This window comes from Eubalaena glacialis, chromosome 1 (assembly GCF_028564815.1).
Source record: "Eubalaena glacialis isolate mEubGla1 chromosome 1, mEubGla1.1.hap2.+ XY, whole genome shotgun sequence".
Classification (NCBI taxonomy): domain Eukaryota; kingdom Metazoa; phylum Chordata; class Mammalia; order Artiodactyla; family Balaenidae; genus Eubalaena; species Eubalaena glacialis.
Window position 1 is genome coordinate 60,722,151 of NC_083716.1, and position 20,843 is coordinate 60,742,993.

At 35.3% G+C, this 20,843-nt stretch overlaps 1 protein-coding gene across 2 annotated transcripts in view; it reads right to left on the reverse strand.

Annotated features, from left to right (window-relative positions):
- The window catches only part of ADK (adenosine kinase), a 503,819-nt gene that overhangs the window by 56,265 nt on the left and 426,711 nt on the right, over positions 1–20,843 (reverse strand). For both annotated transcript variants that reach the window (XM_061197296.1, XM_061197285.1), the window contains exon 9: positions 19,464–19,578. In XM_061197296.1, the coding sequence (XP_061053279.1) occupies positions 19,464–19,578 (115 nt within the window). The remainder of the gene's footprint in view (positions 1–19,463; positions 19,579–20,843) is intronic.

The following is a 20,843-nucleotide window of genomic DNA, read 5'->3' on the forward strand; positions in this document are numbered from 1 at the left end:
ACTCTTGTACCCTTTAGAAAAAAGTTGGCTGACCTCTGTTGTAGAGACTAGTCAATTGTGTACCTGTGACGAGAATTAATTTTTTAAAAAGTAGGCAGTTAAACTTGGCTAGACTCAAATTCTAAACTCCTGGCCCCAGCAATAGACAACAACAGAAATCATCATTCAGTTCTTTTAGCCTTAGCTGGGCTGCTAGAAAACTACTTTGTATATGTGTAATTCAGGGATCATACAGAGATTTGGGCAGGGTCTTTATGCAGAGTTTCAGGCTAGTCTTCTACGGTTCTCTCCTTCCAGGAATTTCTTTGCTCACTTTCTACCTGATGTGGTCACCCCAAACTCTTTCTCTGCTCTTAAAGTCTATAAGACTACAGGTCTTCCCTTTCAGTTTCTGCCTGATTTTCATTGTTTTCTAGTATCTCCCAGTATTTGCTTTTCTAATATTTTGTCCAGAGTTATAATTGCTACCTGAGAAAGGACTGGTTTGATAGGAGCTATTCCTACTCTGTCTAAGATGGAAGTCAGTATCCACTGTTTTGGGTCTGACTATAATGAGTAAGACCTCTGTGAAGTAATATGGAGCAACTTCCAGGTTATATTACTCAGTGAAAAAAGCAAAGTGCAAAGGAGTATTAATAGTATGCCACCTTTCAAATAAAAAGAAGGGGAAATAAGAAAACATTGATTTATCTGTTCCTTTGGGCATAAAGAAACATAAGAATGAAATGTCCATCAACTGATGAATGGATAAATAAAATGTGGTAAATTCATATACAGTGGGTTGAATAGTGTCCCCCCAAAATTCACATTCATCTGGAACCTCAGACTGTAACCTTATCTGGAAATAAGGTCTTTGCAGATATAATTAATTAAAATGAGGTCATACTAGATTAGAGTAGGTCCAAAATCCAATGACTGGTATCCTTATAATAAGAGGTGAGGACATAGATACATACAAGAAGTCCATGTGAAGACAGAGGCAGAGACTGGAGTGATTCAGCTACAAGCCAAGGAATGTTAGCAATGTCGAAGATTGACTGCCAGGAGCCACCTGAAGCTAGGAAGAGGCAAGAAAGGATTTTTCCCTATAGTCTTAAGTGGGAACATGGCCCCGCTAATATCTTTATTGCTCTATATGCTGATATCTGGAGACTGCTATGCTTCAGAACTGTGAGAGAATAAATTTCTGTTGTTTTAAGTCACCCAGTTTGTGGTAATTTGTTATGGCAGCCCTAGGAAACTAATATGCCATGCAATATTATATAGCAATACAAAAGAATGAAGTACTGACAGATGCTATAACATGGATGAACCTTGAAATATATACTAAATGAAAGAGGACCGATACAAAAGAGAGCATATTGTGTGACAATATTATATACTGAAAACATAAATTTATTTAAAAATTTACAGAAAAATATACAAGAATATATTGTGTATATCTTTCTATGTTAATAAAAACACTTTTATGACTAAGTCAATTTCTGCCATATGGATATATTAATAAATTCAAAATTCAAAAAACAAAAGGCATATATAGAGAGACAGGTTAGTAGTTGACTAGGGCTGGGAGAGGTTGGAGGAACTGAGGTAAACAGTATCTTTTGGGGTGATGAAAACGTTCTAAAATTGATTGCAGTGATGGTTGCACAACTCTGTGAATATACCCCCAAAACTGAATTACACATTTTAAATGAGTAAACTGTATGTTATGTGAATTCTATCTCAATAAAGCTATTAGAAAAAAAAAGATGAAATACAGGAAGAATAAGTCAGAAACTAGTGAGTTCGGTTGCCTACAAGAGGTGGGTGGAAAAAGTATGAAAGAGAGGGAAAATGGGAATGCAAAAGAAGGAATGAGTGGAGAATGACACTTCACTGAGTATGTAGGTAGTCATGGTAACTTTTCATATACCATAAAAATGTTAACATTAACCAGGATGTGGGGGGAACTCTGTGGTGTTGGATTGGAGTAGGCAATATCAGTATGAACTCATATTTTAAAAATCCATACACACAGATATAGAAATAGATATAGATAGATGTGTTTATACATTCATATATTTCCTAATCTCACCCACAGAAGTCTATAAATAAAGACAATCCAGTAGAAATGAGAACGGCCAGTGCCAACAAAAGGATCCAAGGCTTTTTAGAGAAATGGCTGATTCCATGGGTAGGGCAGGGTAAGTACAAGATGATCTTGGAACATATTGTGTCAGAACATAAGGAAATAAAGACGATGGGAGCATGTCGAAAGGGCACAAGAGCCAACCTGAAGGTACTTCCAATGGCCAAATCTAGGACTATCCGAGCAACAAATAATGACAGTAATGAATGTGCATCCATAGAATGAAATAAATCTCTGTAAGTCCATGCTGATATAAATAAGTAAATGAATCAACAAATAAATGGGGAGAAGAGTATGCTCTTTCTGATGACAGAATTCCAATTAATAAAGCATGAGGAATAATAAAAACAGAAAATCATTATTTGGCTGACACCACAGTAATAATTATTACTGATCAATCAATGGATGTTAAAATTTGAGGGCAAAAGTATAATGAGAGGGGGGGAAAAAGATGAAAGACACAATCTCAAAGTGTCTCCCCACAAAATATTTTCTTCATTAAGAAGGGAAAAACACTAATTTATAATGGAGAAACGTGAGAGGTACCACCTTAACCAAGTGATCAAAGTTAATGTCACCACCAAAGAGGTAAATTGATATCGTATGCCTCCTGATATGATGCACTGAGAAGAGCAAGATATTATTTGTGAGGTATTCTTGCCTAAAAAGGCATAACCTGAATTTTATCTTGAGGAAACATTAGTCAAACCCAAATTGAGAGACATTCTACAAAATAACTGGGCAGTACTTTTTTAAGAGTGTCAAAGTTACGAAAGACAAAGAAAAAAAATGAAAAACTATGCTGAACTGTAAGAGAATAAGAGGAATTGACTAATGACTAATGCAATGTGGCATCCTGGATTGTATCTTAGGCCAGAAAAAAGAACATTAGTAATAATTGGCAACATATGAATAAGGCCTGTAGCTTTATTAATAGTATTATATTAATATTAATTTCCAGGTTTTGATAATTGTACTTTGATTATATAAAATGTTAATGTTTAGGAAAGCTGGGGGAAGGATATATGGAAAATCTCTACTGTTTTTACAACTTTGCTGCTGCAAAATGAGAAGTTAAAAAAAATTTAAAAATTAAGACCAATGCTGTTACAAACATCCTTGTGTGTAAATCTCTGTGTATATGCTAAATTATTCCATAGAATTAATTCCTGTAAGTAAAGTTACTGAGTCAAAGTTATGCATTTTTTTAAGGTTTGTGATATGTATTTTCAAGCTGTCTTCCAGGAAAGCTGTACAAGATTTTTCCCACCAGCAGTGGGTCACAATTATTTTTCAAATTTCTAAGATGTACCAGATGATCTCTAAGATCATTTCTAGTTCTTATTGCATCAAAATCTTACTGATATTCCACAAACTAGTTTACATGTCCGTTTTAGAATATATCATTTCCCTGATCACTAGTGTAAAGTGAATTCATGCTTGCATTATTTCTACAGTACATTTTTGGATAAAATTCACATAATTTTTTCTTATTCTGTTTTCTAGTGTATATCTCACCTGCCTTACTTAAGTACAAGCTCTGAAGTGAGGGCCGTATACCTTTGTTTCCAATATTACCCCAGCATGGTAGGTTACACATAGCGGTCTTCAATTTAGCATTGTAGTAGTTAAAACAAGTTGCAACTTGCTTTCTGCCATGACATGTTCAGATACCTTATCTGTTGACATTTTAAGTCCTGATTTCACTTGCATGAGTCCTTCTTCATTTTGCCCTGCTTACATCTTTCCTAGTTCTTTGTAGTTCAGGCTGCACTTGCAGAGTTGGGCACCAACTCTAAGCTAATCCTAATAAGGGCAGAATACTTACCAAGAGTAGGGCATGGAATAACTTTAGACATTCAGGTGTAAGCTGTGGTGGCCCAACTGTGACCACAAAGCTTTGTTCTATCTTAATAAGTTGTCTTCTGTGCCAGTCAGTCTTGGGAACTGGACTGAGCTTCACTCTAGATTCCCTATTCTTAGCCTTGAGTATTATCCTTCCTAACAGTCTAGTCTCCATCTTCTAAAACTAGACTCCTTTCACTCCAAGGTGTTTGCTAGGCATTTTAGTGCTTGCCGGCTCCTGGCAACCTTTCCTTTTAGAAGACCAATACAGCTCCTTTTATATAAAAATAGACTTCTCTGAATGACACTGATTTCCTCCTGAGAAAGAGCTTTTTCCATTTTCCCACTACCACTGCTACTCACATAATATCTTGGTGTGTTTACACCAGAATTCCTCAGGTTGTTGTACTCCTGTGGAGACTGTACTTAAACTGACTTGACACCAGATTTGCTACCAACCTCTGTAACCAGGACATCCTATCTCAACATCTGCCTCATGTGGTTTAAGTTTTTTTCAGTCCCTGCTGTCTCGGCTTTCCTGACTTTCCTATTTAACTGATCTGCTATGCCTCCTTCCTTGATCATTAATCTAACTTACTGTAATCTAAATTATCACAGCTTTGGCTTGTGAATTATAGAAACAGCACAAGAGGTCAATGCCCAGAACCTTTCTGGTTGGCATGACTCATCTGGAGAAAAATTATCACCCCAATAGTATCTATTTAATATTTCTATTTTCCTCTGTTAGGTAAAATTCAGAATAAATTGAAGGAAAAAGTGAGCTATGCTTTGAAACTGAATTGAGACCACCATATACACAGGAACACAGGGAAAGCTGAGTTGCAAACAGATCCCAGATTAAATGTTAGTACTGTCAGTGGTGACAAATGCTTCCATGCTTTACAGATAAGCTTACAAGTGACATGCTGGGTTGGGTTCTTGCTATCACGTGTCAAAGAAACCTCATGACCTCCCTTATGATTCACTTCTTAAGTTGATACACCAATGTGCAGGTTTCAAAAAGTTTACTACAGCCAACTGTTCCATTAAGGTAAAAACAAACAAACAAACAAACAAAACTCCCTTCCTCCCTTTTTTTCCCCAAAATGGTTCTCTGTACTTATAAAACCTCCAATCAAATAAATCGGAATATAGAGAGCCTTCATAGAGTAGTATAAAGATAGAGACTGATAAATCTGAGGTCATTTCAAAAGAAATCTTTTTTGATTACCCCTTGCGTCAAATTTTCAAAGTAGCTAGAGTCAAGGCTCTAAAAAGTTTAAATCTATACGGATTTGCTATGAGGGCTTAAGGTCTAAATGCTTCAACAGATCCCAGAACAGCTGACTGCAAAACTACTGTTTATTTGATCATAATAAATTACATTGTTGATCTTTCACAATAATCGTGCTATAATCTCTAATTTATGGTAAAACCTTCTGCAAGATACAGAAAATGAAGGCCATGGTTCACCTTCTAGGACTCACGGGCATATTAAGTACAACTAGCAGTTTAGACAGAAATATGAACCTTGCTAAGGGAACTTTATAAATTGTTCCAGGGAGCTACACCTTTTGCCTAGGGCTCCACCCATTGTTCCTCATCTAACTTTCCTTAAGACCTAGATATCCTCTAGGTATATAAACAACATCTAGAGGGAGTAAGAATTTTAAAACATTTCCTTCATTAAAATCTGAGTCAGAAGTAAATGTTCTATACAAAATTCAATCACAAAGATTTATCTGAAAAACTTCACAAAAAATCCACTTTGAATCACAGAATATAATCACATTATACATCTTATAAACATAGACTCTTTAGTGATGACATATTCCTACAGCTCTACATTTTAGGTGACTCTACCATTCAGTTCTTAAAACCCTTAAACCAGGAATATCTCCTGGAAATGGAGACATTTCTCAAATGCTAGCTGCTGCTTCCATGTGGGTTTAAAAATGGAATGAATATATTTTATCTTATTTTAAACACTATTTTGAACTTCTGTATCCAACTTCCAGTAATTATTATCAGAATTTCCATAATTTTATTAACAGCTACAGTATCTCCTAATTTAGTATCAACTGCAAATTTTATTAATGGGTTACTTAAATTTTCCCCTTAATTTAAGGGAAAAAAATGCTTAATAAAAACCAGGCCAGCAGCAATTCTATTTGAAAGCACTTCAGTATAAACTTTCTCCATGACTGAATTCATTAGCCTTTTGCATTAGTCTCTGTTTATCATCTTTAAACCAAGCCAATCTTCATTAATTTTCTAAGGCGTTTTCCCTAGTGCTTTCACCACAGTTTATATATAGCTCCTTTTCTCTACAATTTCTCTAACCCTATCAAATTTGTCTCACTCTAACCCCATGGGATTGTTCATCACTAATACTTTTTAGAGGGATTATTGCAGCTTTTATTCTTTGGCATTTAATAAAAAAAAAACACTTCATCTTTAGTATTTGTTGATCCCTCTGAAACAGAGCTTTATAAACAAGTGTAAGTATAGTTCCTTTCTTTTATTGAATTATGATAAACTGACCACAAAATGTTTCTCGACCCAAATGATCTCTTCCTTCTCAGTATGTACTTTAAGCACTTTACTGTGCAGCACAGCATTCAAAGGCCTATTACAACTTACCATTTCATGCTCACCCACACCCCTCTCCCCTATATGTGACTTTCTTTGTGATACATCACACCCTTTCAGGCTTCTTTGCCTTTTGATCTTATTATTCCGTTAACTTACATTCTTTTGTAATCTCAACTTGCCAAAATTGTAAGTATTCTTCAAAGCCTAATTCAAACATCACTTCCTTTGTGAAACTTTCCCCAACTTCTTCTTCCTTCTGTTATCCTATATAAATTAGTTCATAAAAATTGTATACCACTTCTCATACTGTATTAGTGGGTTATGTCTCTCCTAGATTTTAAGAAAAGGAGTTTTTGTCTTACATAACTACAATTTTCGACATATAGAAGGCACTCAATAAAACCACACTGACTTGAATTCATTTGTACTGTTACTTTATGTTTTATCTATCGGTGTCTTGCCTCTCCAACTTGTCCTGCTTGCACTTATAGATTCTCAGGCTTAAGTTCTATATTATCTGGCATATTCTTAGCACATGATCAAAAATCTGTGAGTTCGAAGAAATGTTAGAAATTAACACAGTTCAAAACGTCAACCAATGCAATAATTCATTTTACTAAAAACCTTTGTTTAAATATCTATAATGACTCGCATGACCACACAGACTGGTTTGCCCAGAATAGTCCTATTACAATTAATAGCACCCCCTTTCACTTCCAAAAGTATCTAGGTTTTGATGACAAGTTGTATGGTTATCATAATAATGAAAAACTGCCTATTTCCTCACAAGTACTGGACAGCTGAACAGCCCTAATTATTGTACCTTTTGAATTCTGAACCATGTGAATGTATTGCTTATTCAAAAAACATTTTTAAAAATTTCCCCTTTGTTATAGGTGAGTATGGGTGGAATTCTAGGACTAAAGGAAATCATTAAGAGTATAGGCTAAATTTATTACGATGAGTAAATTAAATAGATGGCTAAGTGTGAAATAATTAATTTGACAAAAAAACTAGGCCATTTTCTTGAGACTTGATTGTTTATTGAACCAGAAAAACTCTAGACATAAGAACTTAAAATAGTTTAGTAGAAGCAGAGAAAAGCTAAATAAACGTTATGGACCAAGATTAAACAAAGGGGGAAGTCCTCAGGAATGCTGGCTTCTACAGGGCTACTTTAAAAATGAATAAATCAAAAATGATGTGAGCTTCTAAAGAAGTTTAATTGGGATAAACTGTCTTTATCCTAATAAAAGGAATAAGGCAATACTTAAGTCTTCATTTAAGTAGCTTTTCATATTCAATGTGCAAACAATTTATTCCTTTTAACTAAGGAAAATTTTAGCTGTTCAATTATCTGAATCATACTTATCTGCTACACCTCCAAAGATTTTTATCTGAGCCAAAAACTTCCATGCAGTGATTCAGCCAAAATAAAAATTTGCCACCAAGTTGTAATGCTCTGAAAAATGAATTTTGGTGTCTAATTGAATTTCAGAAAAATCACTCACTGGATACAAACAATAATTATTCTGAAAAATATTTGGTAATATACTTCTTAGATAAATATCCATTTGTATATTTTTAAGAGCTTTCAATTATAGAAATTGATTATATGGAGTTTTAAAACATGATGGATACATTCTCTAAGAACCATTTAAGTTAATGTCTATCTATCTATCTAACTATAAATGTGTAGGTAAACACAGCTATCATCTAGATATCTATTCACATATACAAAATGAATTTATAAGATATGTATACCCACCTCTTCATCATAATGTTTTCCAGATCTTAAGAGATTCTACTTAAAGAGAAGTCTTAGAATTGGAGATTATTTGGAAGGAGTTCTAAAAACACAGTTAACCAAGTATGGACTAGATCATACATGGATGCTTTCTTCGATCACGGGGCCCCTGGATGTATTCCTACAAGAAGATTTATCCTACTAAAGTCTATTGGTATTGATCTTATGGTTAAATGTGTAATGGGGAAGTAGACAGTGATCCTTTAAATATACATTCTGAGCTACACTGTGAGCCAGGAGTTTTCCAATCTTGATGCTATTTATATTTTCGCTCAGATGATTCTTTGTTGTGAGTGATTGTCCTGTGCATTATAGGATGTGTAGTGGCATCTCTGGCCTCTATCCGTTAGATGCTAGTGGAATTCCCCCACCCTCCACCACCTATCCAATTGTGACAACCAAAAGTGAGGAGAAAAACTGTTCCTAGTTGAGAACCACTGCTGTAAACAAATGAGGCAGCATGGTATAGAACAGATTAGACTAGATTGAGATTCAAGAGGCTGGGTTCTAATCCAGCTGTTTTTGTCTCTAACTTTGGGATCATGGGGAAATTACCTAATCTGGCAGTTCTCAAAGTGGATTATGGAGGGTAGTATTGCTAAATCAGTTAACAACCTTATATAACAAATAGCTAAGCCCACTTAACTTTCCAGGACCATATATTTTTCTATTTTATAATAAAAAATATTGACTAAGGACTTTAACTTAGGCTCTAATGCTACTGCTTGTAATAAACCAACTCCTACACCATAAACAGCTAGAAAAGTTGCAAAAATTAAAAAAGAAAAAAAATTTAAAACAATAAATGAAGGCAGGACTTGATGGGACAAGATCTCTGAGAAAAGAGAACCTTAAAGACCTAGGCTAATGTGCTAAAAGTTGACCTGCAAATTCTTGGTGCTGGGTGAGAGGTTGAGAATCTACGCAATTGGCTCTTGCTAAGAGGCAGCAAAGCCAACAGAGCTTTTGGCAGTCTCCAGGGCTGGTGAGACAAAAACTGGAGTTTCAGGCTGCCAAGGCAATCAGAATTGAAGTGGCGTGATCCTGAAGGGGAACACAGTGGAGTAAGCCTCATACTCAGGGGTTTTCTCCTTTGAGGTGTTTGCCAAACTTGTACGGCAGCAGGACAAAAGGCCAAGATACTAAGCAGAAGACCTCTAAAAGGCAGAGTAATTTTTTGGCAGTTATATGGTGCCAAAGAGAACCTACCAATGAGTAGGGACCCTAGTAAATACGCCAGGATTTCAGGTGAGATTTCAGGAGAGAGACAGCATTTCAGGAGTGGGGAAAAAAACCGGAAGTAGATCGAACCTTATAAAAACTGCAACAAAACCTTGAGCTAGTTCAGTTTTTGATCTAGCTTTACTCTAGCTACCTTCTACAGAAAAACAGTATCACCAACAGAAATGCTATAATTTATTAGGAACAAAAGAAACAGACCAACAGATGACTGAGACATTATAGTTTTTGGACATGCAATTTACTATTACAGTGATTAATATGTTTGAAAAATTAACGAGAAGGTAGAGGATTACACTATAAAACTGGGATCAATAAAAAAGAATCAAATAATTTAGAAAAAGAAGAATGTGATTACTGAAATAAGGAACTCAACAGATGGGACAAAGCAAAAAAGAGAGGGTTAGTGAAATAAATGCTAGGTCACCGCAAAACACACAAGCTGAAGCTTGAGGCGGGGAAAAAGGACAAAAAATACAAAAAAGGCATAAAAGACATATGGGACACAATAAAAAAGGCCTAAGATATGTGTAATTGGTCTCCAATTGGAAAATCAGGGATGCAGTATCTAAAGAGATAATTACTGAGAATTTTCCAAAACTGTTAAGAGTCATCAACCATAGATTCAAGAAACACTAAAACCCCCAGCAGGATAAATACAAGGAACACCAAAACCAAATACAAAGTTTAAGTCAAAGAGAAATTCCAAAAAGCAGTCAGAGAAAATGGAAATATTATATAAATACCTTATTCAAAGAATAAGACTAAAATAGTATAAAGATGTCAATTCTCTCCAATTGAAATGCAGATTCAATATAATCTCAATAAAAATTCTATTAAGGATTTGGAAAAAAAAAAAACTTTGGGGGTGGTGACAACAAGTTGATTCTGGAATTTACCTAGAAATGCAAAGGGCCAAGAAGAACCAGGACAATCCTGAAGAACAAAATTAGAAAGCTGACATTACCAGATAAAAAGGCTGATTATAAACTAAGAAACCGACAGTGTAAACTGGTACGAGAATAAAGAGAACAATGGAATAAAGTCTCGAAAAAGGGACACAGATATAAGGTCTCTTGAAATGTGACAAAGGTACCAATTCAGTGCAGTTAGGAAAAGGATGTTCCTTTTAATAAGTGATGATGGGTCAACTGGTTACTCATACGCACAAAATAAATGAATCATGCCCTCTAGCCCACACCATATATAACTGATTCTAATTCTAGATGGACTGTGGATCTAGATTAAAAAAATAAAAAATAAAAATTATAGAAAAAGAGAATAGGAAAATATCTTCACGAGCTTGGCATATGCAAAGATTTTCTTCGAAGAACATGAAAAGTTATTACCCACAGGAGAAAACATTATAAATTGGACTATATTAAAATTAAAGGCTTTTATAACAAGACTTGCATGCTGACTGTAAGAAGAATCATAATCAATAAGACAATCTAATAAGAGCAAAAGACTTCAGGGCTTCCCTGGTGGTGCAGTGGTTAAGAATCCACCTGCCAGTGCAGGGGACACGGGTTCGAGCCCTGGTCCGGGAAGATCCCACATGCCCAACTAAGCCCCTGCGCCACAACTACCGAACCTGCACCCTAGAGCCCGAGAGCCACAACTACTGAGCCCGTGTGCCACAACTACTGAAGCCCATGCGCCTAGAGCCCGTGCTTGGCAACAACAGAAGCCACTGCAATGAGAAGTCCGCACACGGCAACGAAGAGTAGCCCCGGCTCACTGCAACTAGAGAAAGCCCGCGTGCAGCAATGAAGACCCAACGCAGCCAAAAAAAAAAAAAGACTTCAACAGGAACTTCACAGAAGAAGATATACAAATGTTAAGAAGCAGATGAAAAGGTATCCCACCTCATTACAATAGGAAAATTCCAATTAAAAGCACAATGAGATACTAGTACGTACTCACCAGAATGACAAAACTAAAAAGGTGGATAGCAGCAAACACTGGTGAAGATGTGGGCGGAAAACGCCATTCTATATGCTGCTGGTGGGAGTATAAACTGGTACCATCACTTTGGAAAACTGGAACTGAAAAACGGAACCCTTCTGAATTATAACTATGGTGGTGGTTACATAAACGTATGCATTTGTCAAAACACAGAGAACCTGACACCATAAAGAGTGAATTTTACTTATTAAAAAAACCAACACAGATATGAAAGGAAACCAAAATGGAATACAAACTCTAACAAATGAATATAACTGCATTACAAATAAATAATGTAACCACACTGAAGTGGATAGAATAAAAGAACTAACAAAGTTACTTTTGGGGGCTTCCCTGGTGGCGCAGTGGTTGAGAATCTGCCTGCCAATGCAGGGGACACGGGTTCGAGCCCTGGTCTGGGAAGATCCCACATGCCACGGAGCAACTAGGCCTGTGAGCCACAACTACTGAGCCTGTGCGTCTGGAGCCTGTGCTCCGCAACAAGAGAGGCTGCGATAGTAAGAGGCCCGCGCACCGCGATGAAGAGTGGCCCCCGCTTGCCGCAACTAGAAAAAGCCCTCGCACAGAAACGAAGACCCAACACAGCCAAAAATAAATTAAAAAAAAAAAAAAAAGTTACTTTTGGATAACAGTATTTTGACTAGATACTGTAGGGCCAAAGACAAAAAGGACTATAATCTAACACTGTACATTAAGGAAATATGTTTCACACAAGGGTATGGGTAAGCAATTCAAAACTACTTTAAGACAGAACAAATAGTAAATGTATCTTATATAATGAGAACCAGAACTTTCAATGTCAGAGGAAGTTATAAATAAGGAAAGGGAGAAGGCTAGAATGAACTCTTGTTGGACTGGAATCAAAGGTATCAGTTTGAACTCATGGAATTTAAATATATAAATGGACAGATATAGGAATAAGTATAGATGGGTATAGATTCATGGGTTGTTATACATACATATATTGCCAATCTATTTGTAAGAGGGCCTAGAAGCAATGATTCTCAAGTAGCAATGAACATATCTAGCACCCAGATCTGGGTTTCTAAATACCATTTGCTAATAAGAGGAACCGGGGTTATTTGAAGAAGTAGTCGATTCTTGGACCGAGGTAGGTAAATACAAGAGCCTAGAGCATCTTATGTTGTCAAAAGTAAGGTAGTCCTTAAAAAAGTATGGGGACAGAGCAAGATAAAAAGTCTATATACTGGGTGATTCTATTTTAAAAAGAAGCAAAACAAATTGTTAGCAGCAGAAGCCAAAATAATAAGTACATTTGGTGGGGGTAATGATTAGGAGGGGAGCACAAGAGGTGGCTTCTAAAGTGCTAGAAGTGTTCTATTACTTGATCTGGTGGTAGTTGGCACAGGTGTGTTGACATAGTGAAAATCTGTACCAATTTTGTATCCATACTATATTTCAAAATAAACCATACAAAATGTTCTATATTTTGATTATGGTGGTTACACGTTATTTGGTGAAATATATCTGCATTTTACTACATGTAATCTATACCTCAATAAATCTGAATAAGGGTCCTTCCAAAAATAAATGCTATAATAAGGCTAACATTTGCCTAGTGTAGGCTGTCTCCCAATTTGCTTTCTAGCTTTGACAGAAAGGTGGGAGTTGAAAGAAGTCTCATTTCTTGACAGGCCTGAGATCACTAAACCACACATACCATGCCCCAAAGATATTACTTTGTCAGGAATGTGACAGTTCCACATATGTCATTCTAAATTATGTTCGACCTCTTGGCTAATTAAAGGACTTTGTCTTTTATGGTTACAAAAATCTAAAAATGGAACATGAGTTAGTAACTTACTTGTTTATATTCATAGTTAAGAAATATTGATATATATTCTGTAAAATCTCATCTGGTAAGAACTTTTTTCTATGAATGCCATACACAGACACTCTGAAAGAATGCTACTTAATTTGTTCCATCCACGCCATTACCAACCTATGCCAACAAGAACATGATTTAAAATTGGTTTGGCTGCAGTAGAGATAACATTTTCAAAGTGATTTATAATAATATTTTGTAGCAGTAGGAGTTGTGATGATGTGCTGACATTATTCTTCCAGCTGCTGAGATTGTTTTCCTTCAGAGTTTGCATTTTCTTTTGCACACCTTCTGTGCCTTATGCCTACCAGAACTGCAAATCACACTGATCTTTTCTTAGAGGGCAATGGACAGCACTGAGTGTTTTCAAAGAACATGAAAACTTAACTAGCAAATGGGGTGACAAGTTTAAGGACTCAAGAACATGAAGGCAAGAAACTTCAATAACCCCATTTACCCGTAATGAAATGACAAAGGACACTACAATGTGACTATCTTAAATTACAAGCATGCCAGAGGCAGGAGACTATTTAAAGTAGTATGTAGATTGCTTGTTATTGTGGATGGGTCCTTGTTACTTTGTGATTTATTGAGAAAGAGAAGCATTCAACAAGGCCTGACTTATTGAAGTACTAGATGCTTAGTTGCTAAAAGGTTTTGTTTCCATTATCCCATAGGATCATAGAACTCACAGAAACATTATTAAATCACCTAATCCAATGGTTCTCAACGTGAGAGATGGAGGATAGACAGCACTGCTATATCACCTAAGGGAGCTTTTTCAACAAATACACAATCCTACACTCCCCTTCCCTCAGACTCTATCACCCCCATTCTTATACATCTTCTTGAGGATGTATATTCTAACTCCTCACAGGGATGTATCAGGTTGAGGGGAAGGTGTTTTTATGAAGGGAGGGCTCTATTTACCAAAAGCCCATTAGGTGATTCTAATATAACAGCACCAGTCTTCCAGGTGAAAACCTCTGACCTAGTCTGTTTTTTCTGTCTGGGCAAAATTACAATTCAAACAGCCCAGAAAGCATTCTGAAAGTATTCAGAAAAGTCTACAGTTTATTCTTCAGTGGACCTATTTTATTGTCTCATAACAGCCACTGTGTAAAATGCATTATTTTCAATTTAGAACAAAAGTCCTATTGCTTCCTCCAATTTTTAGTGATAACTTTAGTATGGAAACTTGGAGAAATTTAAACTTCCTATAAGGACATATATATGTATATGTATATATATTTACACATGTGTATGTAGAAAATCTTTATTTTTTTCACTACAGTCCTTATCATAGTAAGATGTTAATATATGAAGACCTTATTAGCAGCTGCTTTCCAGTAGGTAATCTGTAGTATTAGTTTTTCTAAAGTTTATAGACACAGAAACGATTTCCCTAACCTGACTCCCATTCCTCTAACAGGTTCATTCAACATTAAAAGGATCAAAATGGATAGAATCATCTTTTCCTTCCTGCCCTTCATCCCTAGTCTCTTACTCATTACTTTCCAGTCCCCCTCAGGTCCCCTCACCCTCCAAAAAGCTCGGAACTCAATTATCCTGTAAGCAATGAACCAATGATGTGACAAAACCTCTGGGCTGGAAGGATAGAGGATGGATACCCAAATGAAATAGAGGTGACCAAAATAATAGGGTAAGTGAAAAAGGCTTTAGATTCACAAGCAATTTATAGGAGAGGAATTCAAAGAATTACATTTATAAAATAAGAGAAAGTAGTTTACAGACTCTGTATTTCAAAAGGAGAAAGGTCTCTAGAATTAAATACCAAGGAAACTAATTTTGTTACATCATCGCTAAATGTCACAAACTTAGCAGTGATCATTTAAAAGTACTCTACAGTGTGAGGTTTAAGGAACTAAAACACTAATTACTAATTAGTGTTTTAATAAGTGTGCTAGCACTGCTTTGTGCTGTTCTGGAATGTCACTTATGGTAAATTAAGGGACACACTCCTTCCCCATCTTCCATTAGTATTTTATGCTAGGAGGTGGGAAAAAGCTGATCCATATTCAAGAAGAAAGGAGGAAAAACAATAACAAATTGGCATCTCTTCTGTGAATTGCCCCACAGGCCAAGCATTTTTATGTTCTTAATCATTATTAAATGACTTAACATGACACCCAGAGCCTGGCGAATGATTGCATCCTGACATGAGAACGAATTACAAATGAAATGAAAGATCAAGCCGTATTAGAGGATTGCCTCTGGGAAATGAAAATCTTTAATTCTCTTTTATTATTGACATTTATTTGGCTGCCATGAATAACAACATAGCAAAGAGATTCAGCTATGCTTGTGCATTGAATAGCTTATCCCAGGGCTCAAAACTGCATTAACATTTATCATGTTTGCTTTTGTAGCTGACACCGCTGAACAGATTCTCTATCCATCTTGTATTTATCATGCATTGCAGATATAGTGCATCCTCTAATTTAAGTTCATTTTCATATAGTAGGAACAGCAAAGATTAGCCAGTGTCTTTCCTCAAATAAATTCCTGCTGGTAAGCATCCTTAAGAATGGTTTAATAGATTTAATAAAGAACAAAATGAGTTGACAAGGAAATTCAGTCACAGGAAGGGGAAGCTAATTTTAAAGGTTTCAATTTTGGGAAAATTGTGCAAATTCACAATGAGGAAGACACTTGTACAATATGTAGATCGGGAATATATAAAGCCTTAAAATAAATGTCTCCATAAAGAGCAACAAATTGCATTTTATGTATCTGAAGGCAGTATAACAGTTCCTATAAGAAATCTGCATGTTTTTCACTTTTCCAAACAGTGTTCATTGCTAAGACAGGAACAGGCCACATACTATAGGAAGACAGCAATCCAGATAGTTATTATCAATGAAGGGATATCTTTTCATGACTTATTTCTTTTCTTTCTTGTACAAATTAACAACATGGCTTTTCCTGTCACAATAATTAAAGATTATATACTACCTGGTGCCTTTGCTCACATGGTCCTCTTTAACTGGACTGCCCTCCTTTCTTTAAATCCTTCCTAAAATTCAAGGCTTAGCAAGGATATCAATGTGTCTTGGGAAAAACCACTTAATATCTCTGAATTGTGTCTGAAAAATTATTTTTTACTTTTCTTTCTGTTTTATATACTTTTAATTTTGGAGAATTTTAAGCATATATAGAAGTGGAAGTAATAGCATAATGACCATCCCCCATATATCCATCACATGGCTTCCACAATTATTTACTCATGACAAATCTCATTTCATCTATAACCCCACTTCACTATTTACCACTCACTGAATTATTCTGAAACATATTTTTTGAAGTAAATTTCTCAATCTTGCTTTTGACAATTCTAAAATAAGAAAGTTGAAATAAATTAACTGTAGGGTTCCTTCTCCCCACAATTTGACAATAATTTCTTTTTTCACCCATTTCAGGCTTATATATTTAATTCAATAAAAAATTTACTCCATATTCACTATAATTTCTTTCTTCAAGCTTTACTGATCTCCTTCTTTGAGTCAATACAACCCATATACTCTGTACCAATAATTAAGAAATATAATTATACTTTGTTGTATTCATACTTTGATGTGTACCAATTTTATGTTCCAGTTAGATATTTAAGGCTATCTTAAATTTCAGTGTTCAGCAGAGTACTGAACAAACATAAAGGTAATAATTGCTACTGTTTATAATAATTATAAATTAACTGGTTTTAATCCTAAGGGTTCAGAGAGTATTTAAAGGTTTGTATTTTGGCTTTAATAGTAGGCGGCATCATATTGACAATATTACTTATTTTAATCAATAAATGTTTGTTTACTAGCTGAAATTCCTATTCTATTTATTTATTTTTAAAATTATTTATATATATATATTTTTATTTATTTATTTTGGCTGCACTGGGTCTTAGTCGAGGCACATGGGATCTTCATTGCAGCATGCAGGATCTTTTTTTTTTTTAGTTGCGGCATGTGAACTCTTAGTCGCGGCATGCATGTGGGATCTAGTTCCCCGAACAGGGATCGAACCTGGGCCCCCTGCACTGGGAACACGGAGTCTTACCCACTGGACCACCAGGGAAGTTCCCTCTATTCTATTTATATGAGAGCTATAAAATAGATGGCTGAGTAAAAACAGAAGTGAGGTTTTGTTCTTGAAGTTTAAAACTAAGGAAGTAACTTATTTCTGAATTCTATTTGCTCATAATCAGATAAATTTATTTTATTCAAGCACAGGTATTTGCTAAGTAAAATGTCTTTTTTTTTTTCAGGAAAGACATTTCTAGACTGACACTATCTCCAAAATATCAAAGTAAATAAACTAAATCAATGTGGATTTACTCAACTGAATTTTAATAAATTAAGTTCTTGAAAATGAAATCTTTTCTGAGAGAAGATAGGTGTATTTATTAAAAAAAAAACAGTAAAAGGTATATTTTCACAGCAATAGAACAAACAGTCCTAAAATTTGTAGGGAACCACAAAATACTCCGAATAGCCAAAGCAATCTTGAGAAACAGAACAAGGCTGGAGGCATCACACTTCCTGATTTCAAACGATATTACAAAGATAGTAGTCAAAACAGAATAGTACTGCAGCATAAAAACAAACACATACATCAATGGAACAGAACAGAGAGCCCAGAAATAAACCCACACATGTATGGTCAATTAATTTATGACAAAAGAGCCAGGAGTATACAATGGGGAAAGGATAGTCTCTTCAATAGATGGCGTTGGAAAAACCAGACAGCCATATGCAAAAGAATGAAACTGAACCACTATCTTACAACATACATAAGCATCACCTCAAAATGGATGAAAGACTTGAAGGTAAGACTTGAAACCAAAAAACTCTTAGAGGGAAACAAAGGGGATACTGTCCTTGATACTGATCAATGATGATTTTTTTTGAATTGCACACCAAAAGCAAAGGCCAAAAAAGCAATAATAAACAAGTGGGAGTTCAAACTAAAAAACTTCTGTACAGCAAAGGAAACCATCAATAAAATGAAAAGGCAACCTATGGAATGGGAGAAAATATTTCCAAGTCATGCACCTGATAAGGGGTAAACGTCCAAAATATATAAAGAACTCATACAACTCAATAGCAAAAAACCAAATAATCCAGTTAAAAAATGGGTAGAGGATCTGAATAGACATTTTTTCAAAAGAGGACAACAGATGGCCAACAGGTACATGAAAAGGTGTTGACCATAACTAATCATCAGGAAAATACAAATCAAAACCACATTGAGGTATCACCTCATACCTGTTAGAATGGCTGTCATCATAAAGACAGGAAATAAATGTTGGCAAGGACATGGAGAAAAGGGTACCCTTGTGCACTGTTGGTGGGAATGTAAATTGGTGTAGCTGCTATGAAAAACAGTATGGAGGCTCCTCAAAAAATTATAAGTAGAACTACCATATGATACAGCAATTCTACTTCTGAGCAATTAGCCAAAGGAAACAAAAACACTAACCCAAAGAGATATCTGCACCCCTATGTTCGTTGCAGTATTATTTACAATAGCCAAGACATGGAAACAACCTAAGTGTCCACTGATAGACACTCAGGATGGACAGACTTCAGAATGGATAAAGAAAATGTGGTATACACACACACACACACACACACACACACACACACACACTGAAATATTATTCAGCCATAAAAAAGGAAATGCTGCCATTTGAAACAATATGGATGAACATTCAGGGCACTATGCTAAGCAAAATAAGTCAGACATGGAAAGACAAATACTGTATGATCTCACTTATATGAAGAATTTAAAAAAAAAAACAACAAAACCCAAAATCATAGATACAGAGAACAGACTGGTGGATGCCAGAGGCGGAAATGGGGGTGGAGGTGAGATGGGGTGAAAGGCATGAAGGTGGTAAAAAAAAAAAAAAGAAAAAGTACATTGCTTTGAATAAATTATAATAGAAAAAATATAGAATTTTGTTAGAATGATTCATCTCCATAATACTGGGTTTCTCCCACAGTTTCCACATGTACCTGTAGCCAGTACGGTGTCATCTCTCCCTTGGGTGAAAACCACGATTCGCTGCCTCTCTGAGTTCACCTTTGGAAGAGCCTGGGTCTTTTTGGCTATTTCTTTAATGTCTTCAGTCTATTAATAGAAAGGAGGAAAAAAATTCTCATAACCAATACAATAAACTAAAATTTTATTAGTAGATTAAGGATTTATCTTCTCATGTTCAAAATAAGAGAGACCTGAAGATGTATTAAGAGTTATTATTTAAAAATTTTAACCACATACAGAAGTAAACAGAATAGTATAACAATCTTCAAGGAACCCACCATCAAGATGCAACAATTTTAAATTTATGATGACACTTATTTCATCTATATACCTTTATCCACCTGCCTTTCATATTATTCTGAAGCAAATCTCATATACTAATGTCACATGTAAATGCTTTAGTATGTATTTCTGAAAGGTAATGACTCAAACATAACCATATAACTATTATCATACTTTTAAAAATTAACATTTCTTTGATATCAACAAAAACAGTTTTCAAATTTCTAATTAATGAGAGATTGTAAAAAGAGTAATATTAAATTATTTTAGAGGTTTACAGAGCATAATTATGCTGATTCTGGAAATAATGCAGTTACTATAATGACAAATTTTTCAAAGAACTAAAATAAGAGAAAGAACTACTTTTTTTAAAGATAAAGTTTTAAAAATTACAAATTAATTCTAGAAACCCTCATGCTATTTTGCATATCACATAGGCTGCGAAGTTTTACATCATAAATGTCTGTCTTGAAATCTAACTCTTGAGCTATGGGTTAGATTTTTAGAATCATGTTTTCAACAATTTTAGATAACTTAAAAACCCATGTCTGAATTCAGTGGGCCTCTACAATTGCCCATGGTTTGGGGTTTGCTGGTAGTTTACTCTATCACTGTGTAAAGTTTCAAACAGTTATGGAGAGAGAAACACATACCAGAGGGGAAATATATCTAAGAAAATAATTTAATTAGGATACAGGACAGAAGAATTTAGGTAAGTAAGGCAGACAAGTCACATTGGTTACAGACAACATCAGAAACCACGATGTTTTTAAAAGTATGATGGTCATCAGTGAAATATTTGTATGCTGTTTATTCACAAAATACTTAAGAAATTCTGGATGATATATGAACCTAAGCTTCTCCTATACCTAACATCATGATTCCAGAGGACTGTTGGTTTCTGAAAAGAATAGCCACTTGTGATTGGACAATGCGCTGACCTTTCAAACATGCTGACTATTCCACTTCTGGTTGCTTATTTTAGAAGAGAACTAAGCCTGAACTCTGATAACATGAGAAGAAATTCCCTCAGTTTGAGGGGAAAGACTATTAGAAATGACTGACAACAG